At 38.6% G+C, this 24,421-nt stretch overlaps 2 protein-coding genes across 3 annotated transcripts in view; one reads left to right on the top strand and one right to left on the bottom strand.

Moving 5' to 3' along the window:
- Positions 1 to 7,827, bottom strand: part of Selenof (selenoprotein F) — a 57,278-nt gene extending 49,451 nt beyond the window's left edge. Inside the window, exon 1 of the mRNA XM_023699069.1 lies at positions 7,568 to 7,827. Within this exon, the coding sequence (XP_023554837.1) occupies positions 7,568 to 7,642 (75 nt within the window). The 5' untranslated portion in view covers positions 7,643 to 7,827. The remainder of the gene's footprint in view (positions 1 to 7,567) is intronic.
- Positions 7,828 to 8,192: 365 nt separating this feature from the next.
- Hs2st1 (heparan sulfate 2-O-sulfotransferase 1) overlaps positions 8,193 to 24,421 on the top strand; it is a 186,280-nt gene continuing 170,051 nt past the window's right edge. For both annotated transcript variants that reach the window (XM_004639281.2, XM_023724335.1), the window contains exon 1: positions 8,193 to 8,704. In XM_004639281.2, coding sequence (XP_004639338.1) covers positions 8,578 to 8,704 — 127 coding nt within the window. In that variant the 5' untranslated portion in view covers positions 8,193 to 8,577. The remainder of the gene's footprint in view (positions 8,705 to 24,421) is intronic.

Below are 24,421 nucleotides of genomic sequence, written 5' to 3'. Positions count from 1 at the left end.
AGGTCCTGCTTTACCTTGGTCTTAACCATCCAGCAGTAAAGTATAAAAATGAAATATAAGAAGTAAAGCCATGCTGTTATGTTGAGCTATAGGGAACTCAGGTCAACAATTTCTGACATTGCCAGTGAAGCAGAAGACCCAATACTATTATGGGCTACTGGATTCTTTTAGAATATTCTGCTGAGTTTACACAGCTATAATATTCAAATAAGAGAACTTAAGAAAAAAGGGGATACAGATGAATATCCATTTTGTATCTGTGTATTTAAAGTGGTTAGGATATATAGTTACATTGTCTTAATGAATAGAGTGATTTGTTCTAATGGTGTTTGTAAATAGGATATCATGTCCACATCTTGTACAGCAATTAACCACTAGGAAGAATGTATGCAATGTGTGAATTATTGAAACTGTCCTACCAATTTGATTTGAAACTGACTCATTTGTATTTGTTTATCAATAAAATTATGGGAAAAAAATAAAATAAATGTAATGGTGAAAGCCATAGTCACAGTCTCTTCACCTTCCTTCTTTCCCAGTCTGTCTCCACCCCCTATTTCTCTTGAAGGAAAAGAGAAAACAAAATAAAGATAAGCAAGACACCACAGCTTCAAATAGGATTTGACTGGTTCTAACTACACAGAAGTGTAGTTGATCTTATAGACCAAAGGTCTGTAAACTTTAAGGAAATGTCACAGAGCTATTACGTTAGGCTTTAGTAGCAATATGGTTTTTGCTGCAAATATTCAGCTCAGCTCTTGAAGCACAAAGCAGTCAGAAACAATACAGAAATGAAGTGGTGTCCCTGTATTCCAGATAAACCGTTCACAAGAATAAGAGTTGCCTGGACTTGGGCCACCAGTTGTAATTTGTCAATCCTTTTGTAAATTGACTGGATTGAGTCAAAACCAGTGCCTTTTCCCAATGAAAATATTGGTAGCATTTCACTCAAATGCTGGTTATCCCATTGATCTTCTATCAGTCCGCATTTTAATGTGATACTTCTTTTTGCTGTCTCTGTAATAATGCACAATGTATGTAATCTTCAAAATAGATCAAATATCCCAGAAAAACAAAGGGACTTAGTTCTTTTGGCTGGTTGGTGTGGGTGGTATGGTTAATCCTTCCAGTACAGTGGTGGTAAGCCTATGGTACATGAGCTACAGTGGGCTGTTTGCACCACTGGAAGCTCTAAAAGGTTTGCCATCACCGCTGTAATTTAACCATGTAAGACACCTATAGCAATGCTGTACTTTGTGTACTTTCTCTGTTAGTAAAATGATGTGTAAGATTTACTTCACAGGTTAATTTGAAATCAATGTGGCAGATTATCTTTTCTAAACATGGCAGCATTAATATGTACACATCATCCTCTATGTTCTCAACATATGCCTGGTAGTCTTACACTGAGATGTGGACTCTTGACACTGAGGCATTATTGTTACCACTCCTTCAATCTGGGCAAGAGCTGTGATTATTCTGACCAACCAAGTGCAGCAGAAGTGATACTGTGTAATTCAAACAGAATCTTAGACACAAAAAGAAACATCATTTAGCTAGCCTTGCTTGTCCCCTATCAATTGTGGAATTTAGACACCATGCTGTAAAACAGAGTCAACTACAGTGACAACATAGGAAGGCCCATGGGAAGGCCCATGTACAGAGCAAGTGAGACAACCAAAAGGACAAGCAGCATCAGACACTGAATTGAATGGTGTTCTGATTTTAGGCCAGCCTTTCAGCTGAGGTCTGATATGCCACGAACTAATAAGCCATCTGTGCTGTACTGTCCACATCGCTGACCCACTGAACCTGAAAATAAACTGTTTTTTTTTTTTTTTTTTTGGTGGAACTGGGGACTGAACTCAGGCCCTTGTGCTTGCCAGGGAAGGGCTTATTTCACTCAGCCATCTCCCCAGCCCAATAAACTGTTTCAAATCATTAAATTTTAGGTTAATTTATTAAATACCCTCCCCCAAAATGAATTTATTTTTGAAAATTGAACTGGTAAAGAAGTTGTAATAAAAGGTCGTTTAACCAAATACAAATTTCAAGGGAAGTGCTTCAGTGATTTTGGAACCTACAGATACCCAATGAGTACATAAAGATAGAATAAAATTTGGCACCTCTACCTTCACCTGTTTTGTTACCTTAATACTTTGAGTCAAATTTCCATTCAGCTCTGTATGTAGACATGCCAATTATTTAAGGAGGGTCTAACTAAACTATAATACATTAGCTTCAATTTTACCTTATCTCACCTCCCTTCAAGACTGAGGACACCAACAGTAGCTTTTCAGGATTTGCAGGGATATCTACTGCCAGCTCCTACACACTCTAGAAGGATGTCACGAAGTCTCTAGGCATTGTCAATTTAGATTTATATCCAGATGCTTCTTCAAAGCTGCATGGCCTTGTAGGTGGCGTTTTCAAGGTGATGCTGAGGGCATTATAGCTGTCTTGCTGGTAGGAGGTGGGGCCTGGCTGAAGAGGCAGGCAGGTATGTCTCCCTTTTGAGCTCCTCCCCTGTTTCCTGGCTGCTATAAGATGAGTAGCTTTCCTCCACCAGACACTTCTACCATGATACTTCTTTGGAGCTGCTGATTGTGGAATGAAATGTGAGCCAAAACAAACCTTTCCTCTCTTAAGTTGCAGGTATTAGGTAGTGTGTCTCAGCAACAAAAGTGACCAAGACACTGTCCTGAACCTGCAGCCACCTCATATCCCAGAAAAAACAAAGTTTTGCAAACCACATCACAATGAGGTCACCTCCCAAGTGGAACTGAGGTTGTACCCTATAAGCAAGAAGCATCATCTCATGATGGGAACAAAACTGCCCCGCCCCCCCAAGTGATGATGGCTCTCCAGGACATCACAGAACCAGTCAGTCCTGAGACACCAATCAATAAGACCACGGTTTTACCAGCATAACTACTTATGTAGGCTTCCCAACTATAAACATCCCCGGATTCGTTTCCTCTTGCTATAAAACTCCAAAGCTTCTATCAGCTCCCTGAAGCCTGATCTTGAACCATATATCTATCTGGGCTTCCCAGCACAGGCATGCTTAATTAACATCCTTTCCCATTCTTCATCACTGTCTGTCTTCTTGTCTGGAGTTATGAAACAGATGGCCCAGTCTGGTTCATTTAGGACTCCTGAAGCCAGGACTTTTGCTCTAAAACTCCAGTAACATAATCATTCAATTATACTAGTTTATTCTGACTTCTACTAAGCACTTATTGATAGATGGTATGAATATTCTGAAGTGTGAAGTAGACCACTTTATTCAAATGCTAGTACATTACAAAATTATTTTTGAACATCTGAATGGGGAAAATTATCATTTATCTCACAGCTCAAAAAGGAGACAAAGTACAACAATCATTTATTAGTCTGTCCACTAAAAGTTAGGTACTGAATAAATGGTACTATTATTCCCATCTTTCTCCATGGAAACACATTTAAAAGTCACAGAATACTACAAAAGAATTTTAATCATTACATTAGACAAGGAATTGAGGGTAGTAAGCATACAGGAGGGTACAAGGTATCTTTAGTTTCATGAATGGATTTTTTTTCTTTTGTAGTTGTTTCCTTCACTGGCTTGCAGATTTGAGGTTTTGAATCCTGAGAACATCCAGGGTGTATGTTTAAGCAATTCACAGATAACACCAAGTGCTAATACATAAGAGTTTAAAATTACACCTTTTTCTTGCTAAAATATTACATTTTGTAAGAAAGACAAACTTTGAAGGATACGATTCTGACTGGGATAATCATCTAACTCCATTGGAAAGATCCCACCCTTTCTTCTTTGCACATTATTCACTATTTTATTATATTTATTCCCACACACTGACTCTCACACTGACACACACACACACACACACACACATTCTCACTTTGAGGAAACTCATAGGTTTCTTATGTATTTCTGAAGATTTCAAGGCAGACAAAATCAAATAGATGTGTTTAGAGAATAAATCCTGACAATGAATACCAGAAATAAGGCCATCACAGGAAGCTCTCCCCAAGCACCAGATATTTTGCTAAGCACATTACATTATTATTTCACTGAAATTTATCCACTCTATGGAGTACGTATTATTTCATTTTACAGAGAAGGAAGCGGGGGCTTATAGCAGTTAAAGTCATTTACCTAAGACTACACAACCTACAATAGCAACATCAAGAGTCTAACCCTGGCTTACTCTCAATATCCTTGCAGTTTGAACAGTTTGCCCCACCAAAACTCATGTGGAGACTTAGTGCCTCCCTACAGCAGTGTTGGGAGGTGGGACCTAGTGGAAGGTTCTTGGTTCCTCAGGAGTAGATCCTCTCTTACAGGAATGGGTTAACTGCTGCAACATTTTTTATCTTTCATGGGCTGCCACTTCCAGTTTTGCTTTCTGCCTTGAGGCTCTCACAGACACAGTGACTTAGTGTAGAACTTTTCAGCTTCTAGAATTGTATGCCAAAATAATCATTTCTTTATAAATTGTTCAGTCTCTCAGATATTCTGTTAGGGTGACAGAAAACAAAGGAAATCTCTAACCACCACTACTGACTACCATATTTCACAAATTTCATGATACATCATTACTGTATGAACTACTAATGACAAAAAGAAGTTGACAATTGTAATTGTGCCACTCATTTCTTATGCCACACATGGAGACGTTGACCTATGAAAAAGTAGGGTGGGAGTGGGGTATCTCAGAATCAATGACACACATATATAACCTATACTGATTGAACTCAGGTCTTTGAACTCAGATGGACCAGAGCCATATCCCTGGCCCCTGTGAAATTTTTTTAAAAAACATATTTAGTACAGGGTCTATACGGTCTTACTATGTAGATTGGATTTGTAGTGATTCTCCTGTTTTCAGCTTCCTAAGAGCTGGGATTACAGGTGCGCCCCACCACACCACGCTGAGTCTCAATCACCATCTTGGTGTGCCCCAAGGGAGGGGCCAGCACAGCAGGGTGGGAATCAAACCTTGGCTGTGGTGCTCTGCCTAAGCAGGTGCTTTTAGTACACTGAGCTATCTGACCAGCCTGTTTAGTGAAACTTTGTAGGGGCTGGGGAGATGGCTCAATGGAATAAGTGCTTGCCTGGCAAGCGCAGGGACCTGAGTTCAATCCCCGGTTCTGCAAAAAAAAAGAAAAAAAAAGAAACTTTGTACTGTTTCTTATGGGTTTTTTTCTATCACTATTATATATTATTTTTAAAAAATCTTAAAAAAATCCCAGAACTACATGAAACCAATTATATAGACTACATAGTTGACAATAGTTTATAAATAGACCTCAAAATTCCATGCTTTTCAGAACTTTAGAATTCCCTAACTCATTCACCAGATATTTTACTCAGATGTCAGGTATACTACTCGTCAGTAAAATAATGATCAGGAACAGTAAGCTAATCCTTCCGTATGGATGAAGGGATGCAGTGGGAAAATTCCAAATATCAAGAAATTAAAAGAAAACTGGAAAAGTATGTGAGAAAACAAGTAGATAACTGTAACACGTAGGAAAATCCTCAATGTACACTTGGGGTACAGAGAAGCTTTCCTAGAAGAAGCAGTTTCTCAGTCAAAAACTGAAAGATTAGAGAATAAGTAGAAAAAAAGCCACATTTTGTTAAGAGAAAGAGAAGAGAGAATGGGAAGGTGGCAAACAGCTTCTAAGTAATGGAAACACAACATTCAAAAGCCTGTTGTAAGGGAGCCGAGCATACCTAGAATCCAATTCTCTGTCTTCACTTTCTTGCCTTCCCTGTAGAGTTAACTACTGGAAAATAAGCTGGTTAGCCAATCAAGCGCCTTATTAAGAAATATTAAGAACAGACTCTATCTAAAAAGCAAGAAGAAGCTAGTGCAGAGTTGTAATCGTAGATGTGCTTTAGAAAAATCACTCAATGTACTAGAGATTTAATTAGAAAGGACAAAAATCACATAAGGAAACTAGTTAAAGTTTGTGTGTTGGGCTGGCGAGATTGCTCAGGGAACTAAGTGCCTGCTTAAGCAAAAGTTGGGACTAGGGTTTGATGTCCAGTTTGGTATGCTGCACCAGCCCTACCCCTGGGGTGCGCTGAGCTGGTGATCAAATCCGGGTGTGGTGGCGCATGTCTATAATCCCAGCACCGAAGAGGCTGAAAACAGGAGGATCACCACAAGTGTGAGCTGTGTATTGAGACCCTGTACCACATACATAAATGAAAAAAAAAAGTTATTGTATTAATTATAGAAAATGGTAACCTGAATTTAAGTATTACCTGTAGAAATAGAATTAAGACTGGGAGGTAGTCTGGTCTTGTGACTTGCTTTGATAAGCCCTATAGGGTGGAAGTGACATACATGAGTCCCAAAGCAAGACCTTAGGAAGGACTGTAATTTTTTTCTCTTTTGAAACATTGCCTCGAGGCTGCCTGGAAGAGAAATCATCTAGTTTAAACAGGATGAACGGCCACAGCAGACAGCACCCCTATAAATGTTTTCCTTATGCTTTTTAGTTTAGCTGAATTATAGCTCAAATCGGTGCATAAATGAGGCCAGAAGAAATGAACAGAAGCACCACTCCACTGACACAGAATGGCGTGAAATGGTTGTTAACAAGCCATCTCGTTTTGGGGAGTGGTTACATAATCAAAGACAACTGAAAGTTAGCCAGATAATGAAATTTGGAGAAGGAGGCTTTAAGTATTATTTTCTATTATCCTCTTATGGTGGTAGTAATCAATTCAAATTCAAAAGGGGTGAGAGAGAACCCCTTAGAGAAGAAGGTTCAGGGAAGGATGTTTCAGTAATTTTTGAAGCACGAGATGTCTGAGTCACAGTACTGTATTAGACTGTTGGAGAAGCAAAGGATCCAGCAAGGTAGGAAAAACAGGGAGGATGTTTTCAAACTCCGTGATGAAAAAGTAGACGCGTTTAGAGACCTACTCGCTTCAAAAAAACTTTTCACGAATAAATTAAAGGTCTCCTAGAAGAAAACTTTTAAGCACCCACAGTAGAAAACAAACTGCAACAGGAACTGTACAAGCTCCCAAGCAATTCTATGAGGGGTTAAACAATGTCTACTTGTTTCGTAGAAAAGGCAGTCAAAATGAGGTTTTTCCTTTCAAATAATAAAAACTCATGTATTTAGTTAATGGAAAAGCCAACAATTTAAAAACTTGATTATACTGATATGTGTGTAAATTAGAAAGAATAAGAACTGTTCGGCTTGAGATAAGAACAGCAGCTCCTTTCATTTGTTTGCATAGAAACACTCTTACGCCTTTCCAAGCTTTACTACCTTCCTCATACAACTCACAAACCGCTTTCAGCTAAAGCTGTGTAAAAGAAAAATGCCCCAGGCAGTCTCAAACCAGAAGTCTGCCTGTGGAAACTAACAGGAACTAAGCCACGTCGCACTCCGCCACAGTCACTATGGCAACCCAGCCATCCCATTCTTCTCAAGGGAGGCTCCCAAACCCGAACTCGAAGTACTGCTCCGTCTTCCTCACCCGCAGTTCCTGGTACCCAAGCCAGAGAAGACGAAGAGGTAATGCACTCACCGTGTGAAGCACCGTCGCCAACAACAACCGCAGGACAAGCGCCGGCCCAAGCCAGTCTCCCGCCCAGGCCGCCATCTCTAGCCGCTACCGTAAATCTCTGGCGGATGAGAGGACCCCTCCGCCAGGGAAGTCCACTCCAGAGCCTGACCCGATACCTGCCGCAAAAAGCTATTGCTAACAATTTCCTCATTCGGAAAAGATGAGCATCAACTAAAGGGGTATGAAAGCTTAAACATGATCTAATATATAGGCGGTGGCCAAGTGATTTCAATTTCCAAAATCAGGCACTTCCCTAAACTCCCCATTTCTGTTCTTCTGGGAGCTCCTTCCTTCCAATCACGACATTTCTTCCTGCATCCAGGAAGCCCCGCCTTCTCCAGTTTTAGCCCCGCCTCCCCCTCAATGCTATCCAATCGCATGCCGCTTTGGTTGAGTCTGGGGCCGAGGAACCCAACCGTAAGCGAAACGTAGAAGTTCATTTTGGCCAATGAGCACAACCAGACGGGGTAGGAGGTGGAGCCCTTGGTTGCCGAGCAGCGTACGTAGATGCGTGCGCGTGGTGGTGGAGGGGGGATGGGTGAGGATGGAGGGGGGCGGGGCCGAGGGCGGCGCAGCCGCAGCCGCAGCACTGGGAGAGGAGCGCGCGGTCGCGAGCGAGGAGGGAGGGAAGGAAGGAACTGGGAGGCAGGCAGGCAGGCAGGCTGGCAGGCGCGGGGGTCGAGGACTGAAGCAATACAGGCGGGCGAGACCCCGGCCACCGCTTCGCGCTGGTGCTGCGCGGGCTTTCGGAAGGACGGCCGCTCGGTCGGCTGAGGGGAAGCGGGCGCCGCCGGCGTCGGTGCTGTTGCCGGGGGGCGGGGGACCAGAGAGGCGAACAGGGGGGTCGCTGCGGTGCTGGTCTCCCCGCCGCGCTCTCCTCGCGCTCTCCGGGCTTCTCCCCGTGTCTCCCGGCCGCCGGGGCCCCGCTCCCCGCCCCCCGCGGTATGTCTTGATCCCGAGCGGCGGGTTTCATGGGGCTCCTTAGGATTATGATGTCGCCCAAGTTCCAGCTGCTGGCGGCGGTGCTGGCCTTCGCCGTGGTGATGCTCTTGTTGCTGAACAAGGTCCAGAAGCAGGAGGAGTCCCTGTCGAAGCTAGGTGAGGAGCCGAGCGGCTGTGGGCTGAGTGCTGGGGCAGGGGCCGGGCCGGGGAGGGCCCTGGCCGGAGCCGGTGGGCGTCCGTCTAAACTGGGGTTCGCCTCGGGGAGCGGGGAGCGGGGGGCGTGGAGTGCGGCGGCTCGGAGGGCGGCAAGCTCGAGCGGTGTGCTGGGCTCGCGAGGTCGCGGGGCAGGGGTTGCGAGACTGCTCGTCCCGGGGCCAGAGGGTTGCCCCGAAGTAGGCGGTCCGCGAGCGGGGGCGCGCAGGACCCGACGCGGCGGGGAGCGGGGCTCGGTCCCGTAGGTTCTCTTGGAAGTCTGGCCGGAACGCAGCCCAGCAGCGTCAGGCGAGGGGTGTTCTCGTTCGCGAGGTGGGCACCTGGCTGCGGATGGTTTGGGGATGGTGGGCGGAGGCCAGGATCGCGGAGGGAACAGTCACGCAGAAGTGGAGGAAGCCCCCGGGAATGTGGAAAGCAGCACCCCGGACTGGGTCGTAATCTAGCCGGGGGCAGCAAGAGACCTTCCCGTTGACAGTCGAGGGAGGCTGGTGAGGCAGGACGAGAAAACTAGTTATGTGGCAAGCTTTAACGGGGTGCCGAAACGGGGCATCTGGAGATTGAAGTTCTTATTAGTGGCGCCAAACTGATTGCCTTGGGCGTCGCGGTAGGGGTGCGTGTATGTGTGTGTGTTGCTTCGCGGCAGTGTTGACTGGAATATAGAAGGTGAGGGAACGCTGAAGGGGAATTAATGGTGAAGTTGATGTTGATCAAAGGAAAAATAAGATGCCGCGCAACTTTAACTATGTTGAGTTCTTTTCACGGTCAGCAGTGTTTCAGTGACTGAAGGGATGTAAAATACAGAATTGTAGTGTAAAACTGGAGGACCAGAGGAATGCACACGTAACAGGTACTTTCGGATTAGAGAACTTTAGGATTTTGAAGAGTTCAGGATAGAGTTTTAGAGAGTCGCAGTGTTACATTTTGACTTAAAAATGTGCATTCTACTTAAAAGTCAGCTTGAGAGAATGTAACTGAAAATAAAAAAGTACTTTTTGCATAACTTCGCTATCTGAAAGACTGTTAGAAAAAAAAGTACTGTTAGCAAAAAAAGTATCTTTAGCAGTATAATCTAAACTGAGAAATAACTGTGGAAAGCTGGATGCTGATGTAGATAGGGATTACTTTTTAGAAACGTGATGAAAATAATCGTGATTTTTACATGTAGTGGTTATTTCCAATTTTGGTATACTTTCGCAAAATACTTTTGTAACTATACTCAGTGCTTCGAATATTTTGTAACTATACTCAGTACTTTGAATACACTTCAAAGAGAAGTGTATCAAAGAACATCACATAAATCTGATTGAAGTAAAACTAAATTGGGAGGAGGAGCTAGTGATACTCTCAGTTTTCAATTCCAGAAGAGCTATTCACTATATTTTTAGTTTTATAATTTGTAATTGTATTAATGTCTTGTATGATGAAAACATGTTCACTTTAAATCTTGAGGGTTTAGCAGTGTGCTTTTTATATGGAGGCAGGTAGATAGTATTCACAATCGTATTCTGGTCTTATTAATAATCCCACTTTACTAAAAAAAATTACTTCTTAGAAGAAGTTGAAAGGTATATGAAAATAAAAACTTGTACTAATTCATTGTTACACTTCTATTTGGTATCCTTTGGAATTAACTTGTTAGACACATTACAGTGGATTAGAATGATTTAGAGTTTTGGTTATCTTCTCTTTTCCTCTTGAAAGTGGTTTTGATAGACACAATCTCAACAATTTTATAGAGTATCTGAAGATGTAGATTGCCACAGGTAGGACTTAACACGTTCTCATGATTGTCTAAGGAAAGAATTCGTCAGAAATACTTAAGTGTACATCAAATAATTGCACCAGAAAATAGTGAATATATTAAAAAATCTGAAAAATATTCTAGGAAAAGGAGTCCCAAATAGAGAATGCTTAACATTTTTTTCATCTGGACATGCAAAAATATTGAAAATAAAACATACAGCTTTTATGTCAGCTTTGCAGTCTTCATTTTTTTAAGGTGACTTGGGTTCGTGTTGTTTACCCAGTATGTCCTTACACTGCTGTGCTCAGTCAGTCTTCTTGCTTTAGCCTCCCAAGGAATTATAGTTGTGCTGGGTAGCACTTGCCTTACCTTTCCTTTTACTTTTTTCTTCTTTTTCAGTTTTTTGTCTTATAGAACGCAGTACTAAAAGACACTGCCATTTAATAATCTGACCCCTTAGGAAAAAAGTCAGAAGGATTATATTTTTGATAATCATACTCTTTTCACTTTCCCTATAATACTATAGAATTATTTTTGCAGATGCAGGACTTGGAGATTATGTAATTTGTTTAAGACTACATGATTGGGAAGTAGCAGAGCCAAGATTGAAACTTAGATATGTCTGATATCAAATCAAGTGCCCTTTTAATTATACCAGGCTGCTTGAGACTTTATATTGATGTTATACCGAGTTTAGCTGTTGGAATAGAATTTTTAAATTGCAATATCAATGTGTTTATTGCTAAGAATGAATATCATTCTGAGAAAATTTAATTTCTGATACAGTGAAATTAGTTTAGCATAATGTCTGCCCCTTATTTATATCCATATAATGAACATAATTACATTTCTCAATGAAATGACTGAAATAGCTTATTTCTGCTACTAGAGAAGAAAACCTTTGGGTGTTTTTTTTTTTTTTTTTTCTTGTAAGTGTAAAATTGCAGCAATTAAAAAGTATTTTTAAGCAGAGCATGGTGGTACATTGCTGTAATTCCAGCACTAAGAGACTGAGGCAGGAGGCTGGTTAATTTTGAGCCTATTTTGGGTAATTGAACAGAAAGTAAATAATAAGAAGAGGGCTAAGGATGTTGCTCAGTGTGCTTGCCCAGGGTTCAATCCGCAGTATCGCTTACCCACAAAAAGCATTTTTATCTTAGCAATAAAAAATAAAAGACAAAAGCTATGAAACATTTGATGACCGCTGTTAAAGTACTTTGGATTGTCCATATTCTTTTCCAGTGTGGAACATTCCAGAGGATTGAGTCCTGGCAATGCTATTATAGCTTGATTGAAAGTGTTATTAGATAATAATAGTTTGATGGTGATATCTTTAATAAAGTGGTAAGTATATTCAAAGCTAAGAAATATTTATTGGTCACTTGAGGAATTAAGTATATAGGAATTTCTAAGAAACCTAAAATTAGATTTCTTTAATAGAAATATGAGATCATAACAAACATTACTCTGTAGCTTGTTTGTATCATTTAATATTTTAAACATCTTTTCAGATCAGTATATGTAAATTTGACTTTTCTTGTATTTAAATAACATTTTAAATATATATGTGTCATAAATTATGATACATTATAGCAGTAATTGACATTCAGCTTTTTCCCGTCCCCCTACCCTTTCTTTTTCATTGTAGCAGTTTTTAGTTAAAGTTGTGCATTAGAGGATTTCATTCCTGGCATCTTCTCAATGGCTTCTTCCTTGTATTTGCCATTTTCCTTTCCTTTGTGGTGAGATTTGGCTTTTTGTGCCAGGATCTTTTGCAGCCTTTGTCCAGTTTTAGCCTGGCGATGACCACTTTGCTGGGGTGAACGCCCACGTGAATCTTTGCACCATTTACCTTTTTGCGCTTCCATTTACCTTTTCACGCTTCTCCGATTAAGTGTTGATGACATATGTCTTCCTGTAAACCTGGACTACCTTGTCAACCTGCTGACCTTTACGGTGTCCTTGTACAACCTGAACCTCATCATCCTTCGGCTGGGCATAGATCAAACATTGTGTTTCTGCCTCAGCTCTTTGGAAAGCGGGGAAGACATAATCTTCCTGTGAACATGAGGAAGGTGCATTTTGGTTCTTGCTTTGCTCCAGAGTCACAAGAGGACCAAACTTCATTTTGGCTGCTACAACTCCAGCAATGACTGCAAAAGGGAAGAGCCTCTCCCCCTTTTAAGGTTTTTTTGTTGTTGTTGCTGTTAATATTATAATGAAAAAAGAAACATTCTTATCTGCTTAACTCCTTGGGCAGTGATGCTGTTTCTCACTAGAATACATTTTTCTTGTTTGGGTTTGCTAGGACAAAAAAGGCATGATTTTAGGTTTTAACAGACTTCAAAATCTGTTACTTAACTTTTTTTTTTTTGAAAAGGTTACAGTGATCTAGGTACACTGCCAACACATACTCGGAAGCATTGGAAGCTATCAGCTTTTAATATTTACCGATCTGAGGCTGTGAAATAAAACATTGATAAATTAAGTTACATTTCTTTAGCTTCTGGTTAGGTTGAAAATATTTAGATGTGCTTATTGCCTTTTTATTTGCTGGTTCATTTTTATTAGTCAGTTTTTCTATTGGATAGTTCACTAATATTTAGTTTTTAAAATGTCAAAATTAGTAATCTTTTACCTGTCATAAGTGTTGTATCTTTTTTTTCTCCGTCTTTTCTCTTTTGACCATGATATGTGTTGCTTATTCAGAATATTTAAACTTTACAAGTACATTTCATTTGTTGCTTAAGAAGGCTTCTGTGGACCCTTAGTGTATATTCTTATGTTTGATTATAGTATGTTTTTGATGTTTAACTCATTAAACTATTCATATGTTTATAGAGGTTTATTGTAATTTCTCTCAATAGCCACTTATGGCAAAGATTATATTAGTAAATAGTCTTTCTTTTTCCACGGTGTATTAATCCTTTGTTAACTCATTCTTAGACTGATATCAGGTTTCATTCTTTTCCATTAATCAGAGATGCTTTAAATTTCAGAAACCTGTATATGTAGGCTTCAAGACATCTGTGAATCTTCTAAAATTATATGCATAGCTTTTATCAGATTGTAAAGGAGTATATGATCCCCTTAATGGTAAGAATCACACATTAGTAGTACAGATTGAGAATCCCTAATCAAAATATGTGAAATGTCCTCAAGTCATATTTTTTGAGCTCTGAACTGTTTGTACAAAGAAAAAGTTTCACTTTGACCTCATGTGATAGGTCACTTTCAAATGCAGGCACACAAAAAAAGATATAAAATTAGCTTCAGGCAATGTCATTATATATAATATATATATATATATATATATATATGTAAAAAAGTTTCCAAATCCGAGCAAATCTCAAAATCTTAAACACTTTTAGTTCCAGGCATTTCAGATGAGGGATATTTAACTTGTAGATGTTTTATATTTAAGGGAGTGTGTTGTTTTGAATAATGTTATATGTGCAGCTTGCAAATTACATTTAGGAGGAAAATAAGCATATTGGTTATGAAAAAAGTTTGCCTGGAAAGTGATATTGAAAAAACTTCATTTAAAAAGAAAGAAAAAACTTCATTTTTAAAAAACCATACTTAATTTTCTTAAGAAATGAAAAAGCAGTCAACATGAGAACTATTTACCTTGTGACTTGTAAAGTGCAGTTCTTTATCAATATCACAAGCACACTCACCTGTTGCAAATGGTGACTGATAAAATAATGTACAGTAATGTGTTTTTCTTACATAAACATTAGACTTATGGGCTTTATGGTTTTATTTTGTATAGAGTCTAAGAATTCTAAAAAATATTTATCAACTACGTGTTCATAACACCACTATGTAAGTTATGAATGCATTAGGATAGAAACTTTTATATGAAAAATTTTCAAGTGGCTTTTGTAATTATCTCCATTGGTGGGTATCATGTTACATATGTTCTCAAAACTCCACTAAACCGAAGAATTAATTCCAGGGTCAAGGTTAAGATTCCTGTTTGTAATTTCATAGTTTTTACAAGTGCGTGAAGCCACCCAAATAATACCTGTAGGAAAACCTCATCTGTAGTAATTACTGTTTAGATGATTTTGCATGAATTGGAATGCAATTATTCTAGAATTACTCATTGGTGCCTCACTTGGGAATCTTGAGATCATGAACTGATCACTGAAGCGCTTGGTCTCTCTTAAGGGAATTCCGGGATGTCTACATCATTCTCTTAAATTTTTTTTTTTTTTTTTTTTTCAGAATCGGGGGATTGAATTCAGTCGCTTGTGCTTGCCAGGGAAGTGCTTTTTCCACTGATCCATCTCCTTGGTCCTCTCTCTTAAATTTTCTAATAGTTTTTTTTTTTTTTAAAGCAAAATTGAAATAATAATGGATACTCAAACAGTGCTTTGTAGAGAGACTACTTCAGAAAAATGTTCCTATAGGTGAACTTAAAATTGTGCTTCCCAGCAGTGTACTTAAAGTTTCCGACCCATTTGCTAGTATCTGCTCTTATGTACTAGGCCTTTTTGTCTGTACATTATTATTTTTTGCTTTAAGTAACCAGTTATCTTTTAGAGAAGCTAAAATGGCTTTTCAGCTTTCATATCACGTATTTACTATTCTGTGTTCTTCATTCCTTTGTATTGATGCAGATTTTCATTTAGTACCATTCTCTTTCATCCTGAAGGATTTCTTTTTAACATTACACTGGAAAACCTATTGGTGATGAATTCTTTTCACTTTTAAGTGTCTGAAAAAGTTTTTTTTTTTTTTTTTAAACTTAGTGTTCAAAAGACAGTTTTGCTGGTTTTAGCATTCTAGGTTTATATTATTCTTTCAAGTATTTTAAAGATTTTGCTCCACTGTCTTTTGACTTTATTTTTATTTTTTAAATTAAATTAAATTTTTTTCATGAGAAAGCTGCCAACATTTGTATCTGTTCCATTATATGTAATTTATCTTTTTGACCTTTGGCTGTTTTTATGATATTTTCTCTAGGTTTTAAGTAATTTGGTTATAATGTTCCTTGCTATTATATGTGCAGGTATTGGGCTTGTTGGACCTTTGAGTTTATAGTTCTGGTTATGTTTGGTAATTGTGGGCTGTTGTTGCTTTGCATAGTTTCTCTCTACTCTTCCTTCTCAGGAACTCAGATGACACAAATTATCAGAACTGTTCCACAGGTGCTGATACTCTATTTTTCCCTTTTTGCTTTTTTGCCTTTCCTTGCCTGCCTTCCTTTTCTTTCTGTACTACTTCAGATTAAACCCAGGTCCTTTGTACTGAGGTACACTCCCAGCCCTTTTTAATTGTCAGCATCTCACTAATTGCCTGCGCTAGATTCAAACTCGTGATCAACTTCTTGCCTCAGCCTCCCAGAATGTGATAAGTACGTGCCACCGCTAATGTTTTTTAGTTTTGAATGCTCTATTTCCAGTTCACTAATCCTTTTTCCTGCAATATATAATCTGCTTTTAGTCCCAGTCAAAAAATTTTTTATCTCACTCTCCCTGTTTCTCATTTTAGAAATTCAGGCCTTTAAAAATTATCTTTCACTTTCCTGCACTATATTCTTTTTATCCTATTTTTTGTAACAAATGGGATATTCTGATAATGATTATTTATTTGTATTTAGTACAGGGTCTCACTGCACAGATGGACTTGTAGTGGTCCTCCTGTTTTCAGCCTCCCAAACACTGGAATTACAGGCACATGCCACCACTCCCAGTCTCAGTCACTGTTTTAGCACTCACTGGAGGCAAGGACAGCTCGGCCCACCAGGGATCAAACCTTGACCCCTACATCTGCCTAAGCAGGCACTTGAATCTGTTTAGCTATCTGGCCTCCCTGATAATGATTATTTTGATGTCTGCTAATCCTGTTTTATGTATAATTTCTGAGTTGCTTTGTGTTGATTTGCATTTCTGTTCTTTATGGGCCATTTTTTCTGCTTCTCTTCAAATTGTCTAGATATTGGGATTTTTGCCGTTGTTTTTGTTTTCTTTAGTTTTTTTTTTGACACAAGATCTTGCTGTGTAGTTTAGGCTGGCCTTGAACTTGAAACAGTCTTTCTGCCTCAACCTCGTGAGTGCTGGGATTACAGGTGTATGCCACAACACACAGCTCAAATAAGATTTTATGCAGCTACATAGTGGGTATTTTCTTACTTTTTTTTTTTTTTTTTTGGCAGAACTGGGGATTGAACTCAGGCCCTTGCACTTGCTAGGCAAGCGCTTATTGTACTGAGCTGTCTCCCAAGCCCTCTTATTCCTATAAGTATTTTTAGGTTACAGGTATATTTTGAGATACATTGGAGGGAATTAAAAACAGTTTGATCTTCTTAAGTCTTACCATAAGTTTTTCTGAAGGTGCTGCATGGAGCCTTATTGTGAAACTGAGTTGGCTCCCAGCTCAGACAGTACAGTGCTTTTGTGGACCTTTTAGAGTATTCTGCCCAGGGCCAGAAATGCTCAGGTTTTTTCTGTTGGCTGCTGGGAACATTGGTTGAATGAATTCTACAGATTTTTCTGCCTGAACATTTTGAGTAGTACTTTAACATTCAATTTCTTTGCATACATGCACTGATCCGGTACTTTCTTTAAAATTCTGTTTATATCTCTATCCTCTGCAGTACTCTTTATCATGCAAACATCAACTGTCATAGCTTCCATGAACTTCCAATTCTAGCTCTTAAAGTCCAGTGCAACGCGGGGGTTGGGCTGGGGGTGGGGGTACTCCTGAATTATTTTGAATTCTCCTTTGCTGTTGTGTGCCCTGAACACTCTTCCAGCATTCAGGGAACCTCATTTCCTTTTCCTGAGGACTCAACATTCTGTACTCATTTTTTGTTTAATATCTGGTGTGGGAAAAGTGTTTGTTACATGTTTTCATTCTGCTTTAGTTTGAAAGTAGGAGGGTAACTTGATAGTCTATTACATTCTCTTGCTAAAGGTAAAAAGTAGGTGCATATTTATTTCTTTCTAGGTTAATTTAAGAAAAAAAGTGAAATTAGGTGATTAAAATTATAATTGAGGGAAGCGCTGGTCAAATAGCTCAGCACATTAAAGCCTCTGCAAGCAGGTGCAGGGGCCAGGGATTGGATCCTGGGGCCTGCTGTGCTAGCCCCACCCCACGGGGCAGTTGAGACTGGGCATTGTGGCACATCTGTAATCCCAGCTCTTGGGAGGCTGTAAACTAGCGGTCACTATGAGTCCGATCTAGTAGTGAGACCCTGAACACCCTGTAGACCCTTCCCTAAAATACCAAAGGGAAAAAAAAACGCCTATAATTGAGGACTGAGGATATAGCTCAGCTGTATAGGCACCTGCCTGGCAAGCACAAGGTCCTGAGTTTGATTCAAAAAAAAAAAAAAAAAAAAAAGTAATTGCTGATTAAAACTGTTTTAAGTTTAGGGAGGGAATCATGTTGTAGGGCCAGCCTGATAGCTCAGTGGACTAAAGTTCCTACTTAGGCAGAGCACAGGGGCCAGGATTTGATCCCCACTACATGCTGTGGTAGCTCAGCCCCCGGGGCACACTGAGACCAGCTATTGAGACTGGGTGTGGTGGTACTGCCTGTAATCCCAGCACGTGGGAGGCTGAAAACAGGAGAATAGCTTTGAGTCTGATCTACCTAGTGAGACCCTGTAGACCCTGTACTAAAATCTTAAAAAAAAGAAAAAAGATTCATGTTGTAGGCATGTCTGTTTATAATCTTTAGCTTGGTGTTAGTTAAGCTCAGACTCTTGTTAAGTCAACTGAAAGTAACCATGATAGTGTCAAGTGGATGCCGTTTAATTTTTTTGAGTGTTACCAGTACTGTATTAATTTCAAGAATGTAGGTTTTGTTGCATCCCATTAGATGCAGCTGAGTCTGAAGTGGACTTTCAGACTTGCAGTGACACATCTGGCTCCAGAAGAAGGTAATGCTTTTCCTCTTTGTTTGATGAGGTTATTGGTCATGTTCTTGCTGTGAGTGGATGGATATTCTTTTCAAAGACTTGTTGCATGTAATATCCCTTTTCCAAGCTGAGTAGTGGGAAAGGGAATAATAAGGGATTGGTGGTATTAGAGATAATCTAGTCAATATGTTACATGTACAGAAAATGTAGCTAGTTTACCTTAAGATGAACATTGTTACAATTCTGAGATATTCAACATTGAATGACATAAATTCTACCCAGAGGTACTGAACTTGTTAAAGTATCAGGATAGTCTTTTTTTTCCTCTTGAATGTACTGAGATTGAACCTAGGGCCTTTTGCCCTGAATTGCATCTCCATACCACCCATGCACTTAAAATTTTGAGACAGGTATGGATTGCTAAATTACCTAGGCTCTAAATTTGTGATCCTCCTGTCTCATCCTCCCTGAGAGTTGGGATTAAGGCCCACAGTACATGCTCCACTTGACTTTTTAATTGGTGCTGCTGAATTCTGTTGGAAGATGGTGGTTTGAAAATTGCAAATTGACTTGGTATAACAATTTATAAAGTGAATTTGGAGGAAACTCATTTTCACTTTCCTAAATTTGTGGCACAACTAAAGTAATTGATTTAAAATTAAGCACTCAGAAGTGATAAAAGGGGTAACCTTTGTAGTTTTTTTTCTTCTCTCCTTTTGAGAAGCAGGGATTGAACTTGCTCTCTCTCGCTTTTTTTTTTTTTTGATGGTACTGGACATTGCATCCAAGTCGTTTGTATTGAGCTACATCTCTAGCTGTTTATTAAAACATTTAAATTTTTTTTATTTTTGAGAAGGGTTTAGTTTCCCAGGCTTGGCTCAAACTTTTAATTTTCCTGCCTTAGCCTCTCAGACTACTGGAATTACAGGCATGTGCAACTGTGGTCATTTTAAAATTCCTTATCATCATGCTTTGAAGGTTACAACAACAAAAGCAAACAGGCTTATTTGATGATAGTTGTGTCTTGGAGTAGGTGTTACAGAAAGAAAATAAGTCTGTGTTACCTTTGCCCCTGAATCAGGGACATGGTTTAGGAACAAGCCTGTCCAGGGATGTTGGTCGGTAAAATGCTAGTGTGCCCTTTTTTTGGTCCTAGATTGTAACTTTGTGATTAATTAATCTTGTAGCTACTTATGAACTGTTCTATCTCCTAACCACCCTGACTGGTTTTGGCCATTTAAAAAAAAAATTGCTGTTGGACCCATTTTTTTTTTTTTTAACATGCTTTAATAGTTATAGTAGTATATAACTGCTTTTTCTTTGCTGCTGTTGTGTTTATCATGAAATGGAACCTATAGTTCACATTTTCTGGTGCTGTAGTCTTTCCTAGTGTTACACATATATGGTTATACTTGTATGAGTGTTCAAGAAAGTCAGATGGTGTTGCATGAGTTGTAGATTTAACATTTAGATTAGCTGTTCATTTCTTTCCTTTCCTGTCAATGCAACTAATAACTGTTGACAAGTCATAATTATTTGAGACTAAAATCAGTAATGTTTCTTTTCCTGTAATTTCTAAAAGCCTTAGTTTTCAACATTACTAAACTCTCCAACTAACATTACTAAATTTTCTTTCCTACTAAGCTTTAACTACCTGACAGTTTAAGGGTAGGTTTTTATAAAATACAAATTAAATGTGAGTTGTAACTGGAGAAAGTTTGCATGTTGGCATGTATAATGTTTAACTTTTTTTTTTCCCCTGGGAATTGAACTCATGGCCTCACTCTTGCCAGGCAGGTGCTGTGCCAGTGAGCTATAACCCCAGCCCCAACTTCTTAATTTTGTAAGTATTAATGATAGGCAGATGATTGAAGGAAGACTCCAAGGCTGTTTTTCCACTTTGGGAGTTTTATGTGTAGTTCCTTTATTATATTTTTATTTTTTGCATGCTGATTCACTGTCATATTCTCAAATATGAGAAAATATACATACATGTTCTGAAACCCTTGATTTAAGAAAATTTAATTTAGGAAGCTTTTACTTTTTATTTAAATGCAGAATATCATGGGTTGCACAGTTATATTTGATGAAATTGTGAGAATTAACTTAGAAAAAAAAACAATTTTAAAGACAGAAAAATTCTTGAATTCTAACTAGCTTTAAAAGCTGTTAAAAAAAAAAGCTGTTAACTCAGGCAAGCAATTATTTGCCGCTGTGTAACCAAATTTTGGGTTGTCTAGCTACTTGGGATCTAGAGGTTTGAACCAGGAGCCTGTGGACAGACTGGGCATTATGAAGAGATTCTGTCTCTGAAAGACAAAAACCACTTCCTTTGCAGGAGAGGCTAGAATGTTAGATACCAGGAGAGGCAAACTTTTGGGATACTTTTCCCATCCTTATTATGGCTACTTTTTTCAGTCATTATATCATTATTCTTAAGGTCAGCATTACTGAAAGTTTAACAAATAATTGTTGTATACAGCTTCATGAGTAGTGATTTGATTTGCATATTATGATAATGTTTTATGTTTATGGGTATGTTTTAAACTTCCTAAATTAGCACTGAAGACATTTTAAAGGGGATACTAGAATTGTTATGGACTTCTGTACTTTTAAGACTTAATTTCCTACTGACTTTACCAGCTTAGAATGGAGGATAATAGAATTTAGAACAACATCAACCCTTTGCAGGTCACTTAAGCTTCCTCAATTCATATATAAAACGTGCAAGGACTGATCACAAAATACAGTAAATATTTAAATAAAAATTTACTACAATAAAAGATAGATTGTCATTAATCCTCCTCAAAGATACTCTCCCTCCCTTCAAATCCATTTATTCCATCATTCTCCGCACTTTCTGAAGCAATTTTTGAAGCTGTTTTTCATGAGTATTTAAGAAGTTTGACGAAACATAGAGTGAATGTTGCTGCCAAGTCATCCAGCAGGAAGGCAGGCTCATGAAAACATTAAGGTGTGCTTTCATTCACCTTATTTACTGTATCTGGCACTGCAACTTTGTCTCTTCCCCAAAATCAAAATGACAGTAAAAGGTAAATATTTCCATTCGATTCAAAACATCAAGGCAGCCCGGACAGCACAGCTAAATTCACTGAAAATGAGAACTGCAAGAACTACTTCAGAAAGTAGAAAGCATCATGAAATAACTGTTCAAAGGTTCAAAGGGGGAGTATTTTGTAAAGGATTATGGCAGTGTGTTTTTTATTGTAATTTTTAAAAATTTAAACAAAGACTGTATTTTATTTATTCATTTTATATGTTTAGTACAGGATCTTTAGGGTCTCATTACACCGATTGAACTCATAGTGATCCTCCTGTTTTCAGTCTTCCAAGTGCTGGAATTACAGGCACACGCGACCACACCTGGACTCAATCCAGGGTCAGAGCCTGCCTGGCATGCAGGGCAATTGAACCACAGTCCCTGCATCTGCCTAAGCAGGCACTTTAATCTGCTGAGCTATCTGGCCAGCCCCAAAGACTTTATTTTTACTTACATATTTTGTAATATAGGTACAAGCTTGCAGTTTAATTTCTAATTTAAATTGTATATTCTTTCACAATTGTTATTCATTTTCATCTTGTCCTGGAAAAAGACTTGTAATTAATGAATGTGTATGTGATAATAAAATGGTAGGAAAAGGCAGATGTAGGTAAGAAATGAAGCCAAAATAAAATATTTGTGTAGATGATAAACTACCTGGTTTTGTTTTTCAGACTCTTTTCTTTTTGTTGGCATTGATTTATTAGACTACCAAAAGGGTCTCTATAGAGAGAGAGAGAGATACCTGATATGTCAGATTTTTAGGTAAATTTTGAACAGTGTACTTGTTTTCCTGAATTCCTCTTTTATTCCTATTTATTATTTTACATATTAATAAAACCATTTTCTAGCTGAGAAACATATGGGTTAATTTTGCTATTCTAGTGTATAATTTCCAAATGATTTAAGACAACATAATTTTCAAATGTGATTTAAATGAGTGTTAGATTAATAATGAAGGCTCAAATGAAATTGCTAAGGCACAAATTAAAGATGTATTTGTTGAGAGCTTTTACTTTCTCTACCATTCTTCTAGTCTCCATAGTACAATATATATAGTTTCATAAACTGTAATTTATGTAATATGCCCACATCCTCTGAGCAACACCAGCTGAAATCTTGCTTGGTGATAAAAATATTTCTGGGATAAAGTGATGTGGAAAAGCCATGCCTGGCATCCCAGCACTTCGGAGGCTAAGGCAAGAGGATCACATGAGTTTGAGGCCAGACTGGGCTATAAAGTGAGTTGAGAGCTAGTCTGAAGTACATAGTGGGGGCCTGGGAGATAGCTCAGTATAATAAGCGCTCGCGTGGCAAGGGCCTGAGTTCAATCTCCAGTTCTGCCAAAAAACACAAAAAGTACATAGCAAGACCCTATCTCAAATAAATAAGTAAACAAGCAAATTAAAACAAAAGAGTCATACAGCTCATTTTAAAAGCATGTGGATTGTTAGATATAGATAAGTAGGTTCTTTTTTCAAGGGGGATGATACAGAAAAGCAGGAAAAACAGGAGTTTAGGTTAGGTTTCTTTCCCAAATACTTTTTTTTTTTTTTTTTTTTTTTTTTTGCAGTACTGGAGATGGAACTCAGGACCCAGTGCTTGCCAGGCAAACAACTGGAGGCTATACTCCGAAGTGAAATAAATGAGATCCACATGTCTTAACACTGTATTATCTCCCTAGTGTAAGAACCTGAAAGAGGAAATAAATTTCTGAAAGGTACAATAGATATAATAAAAGGGAAAAAAAATCTCTCAAAAAGAATGAACAACTGGAATGAGGGAAAGAAAAATGGAAGGGGAAAAATCATATATTTATATATACAAGACCACTGAAATGATTGTACTACTAATTTCTATCAGTTTTTTGAAGGTGGCAGTTAATGCTTAAAACTTGTATTTTAGGGGGGGCCAAATAGCTCACGGGCCGGGGGTTCGATCCCTGGAGCCTGCCTTGCCAGTCCCACCTGTAGGGTATGCTGAGATGGCAATTGAGACAAGTGTGGCCCACACCTGTAACCCCAGCTCTTGCGCGGCTGTAAACAGGCGGATAACTATGAGTCGGATCTAGTAGTGAGACCCTAAACACCCTGTAGACCCTTCCTAAAATGCAAAAAAGAAAATAAAAATCCCTTTATTTTGACCAATTTTATATGCTTATATCTGGTAATCTGAGCAATTACATTGAAGAAAACAATGTGCAATATAACAACCATTGTTGAATGCCTATTACTTTGGGTTTTTAAAATCGTGTATCATATCCAGTGTTTTATCTATTTTTTCTATTTAAAATAAAAAAATACGATGCAGCAAATAGTAAATACAGCCTAACTCACAAATACTGTAATATAAAAATCTCACATTAAAGTACCTAAGTTCCTTTATGCCATGTATCATATCCAGCCATCAACAACAAAAAAATACAAGGCCTATCAAAAGAAAAAACATAGCTTGACGCAAGAAAGCAGTCATCAAAACCAGACTCAGGTATAACAGAGATTTTTGGAATTCTCAAACCAAGAATTTTAAAACTATGATTATTAGTATCCTAAAAGTTCTAACGAAAATATTCATGCTACTTAAAAATGGAAGGATATGGGGAGATGGCTCAATGGAATAAGCGCTTCCCTGGCAAACACAAGGGCCTGAGTTCAATCCCTGGTTCCGAAAAAAAAAAAAAAAAAGGATACTACAAGAGTAACATGGAAACTCTAACAGAAAAAAATGAAATAAAAATCAGTAACACTAATAGAAATGAAGAATGATTTTGATAGTAGACTGGACACAGGTGAAGAAATGATGAACTTGGAGAGAAGGGAAAGTATTCTCATCCCAAGCTGAAAAGCAAAAGAGTAAGAATTCTAAACTTGAATGATAGTACACAACTAGGGCCGGGGAGATGGCTCAGTTGAATAAGCGCTTCCCTGGCAAGGGCAAGGACCTGAGTTCAAGCCCGGGCTCCACAAAAAAAAAAAAAAA

The sequence above is a fragment of the Octodon degus genome, unplaced genomic scaffold (genome assembly GCF_000260255.1).
Source record: "Octodon degus isolate 3935 unplaced genomic scaffold, OctDeg1.0 scaffold00109, whole genome shotgun sequence".
Lineage (NCBI taxonomy): Eukaryota > Metazoa > Chordata > Mammalia > Rodentia > Octodontidae > Octodon > Octodon degus.
Note: the sequence above shows the minus strand (reverse complement) of the source record. Positions and strands in the feature narration are given on the sequence as shown.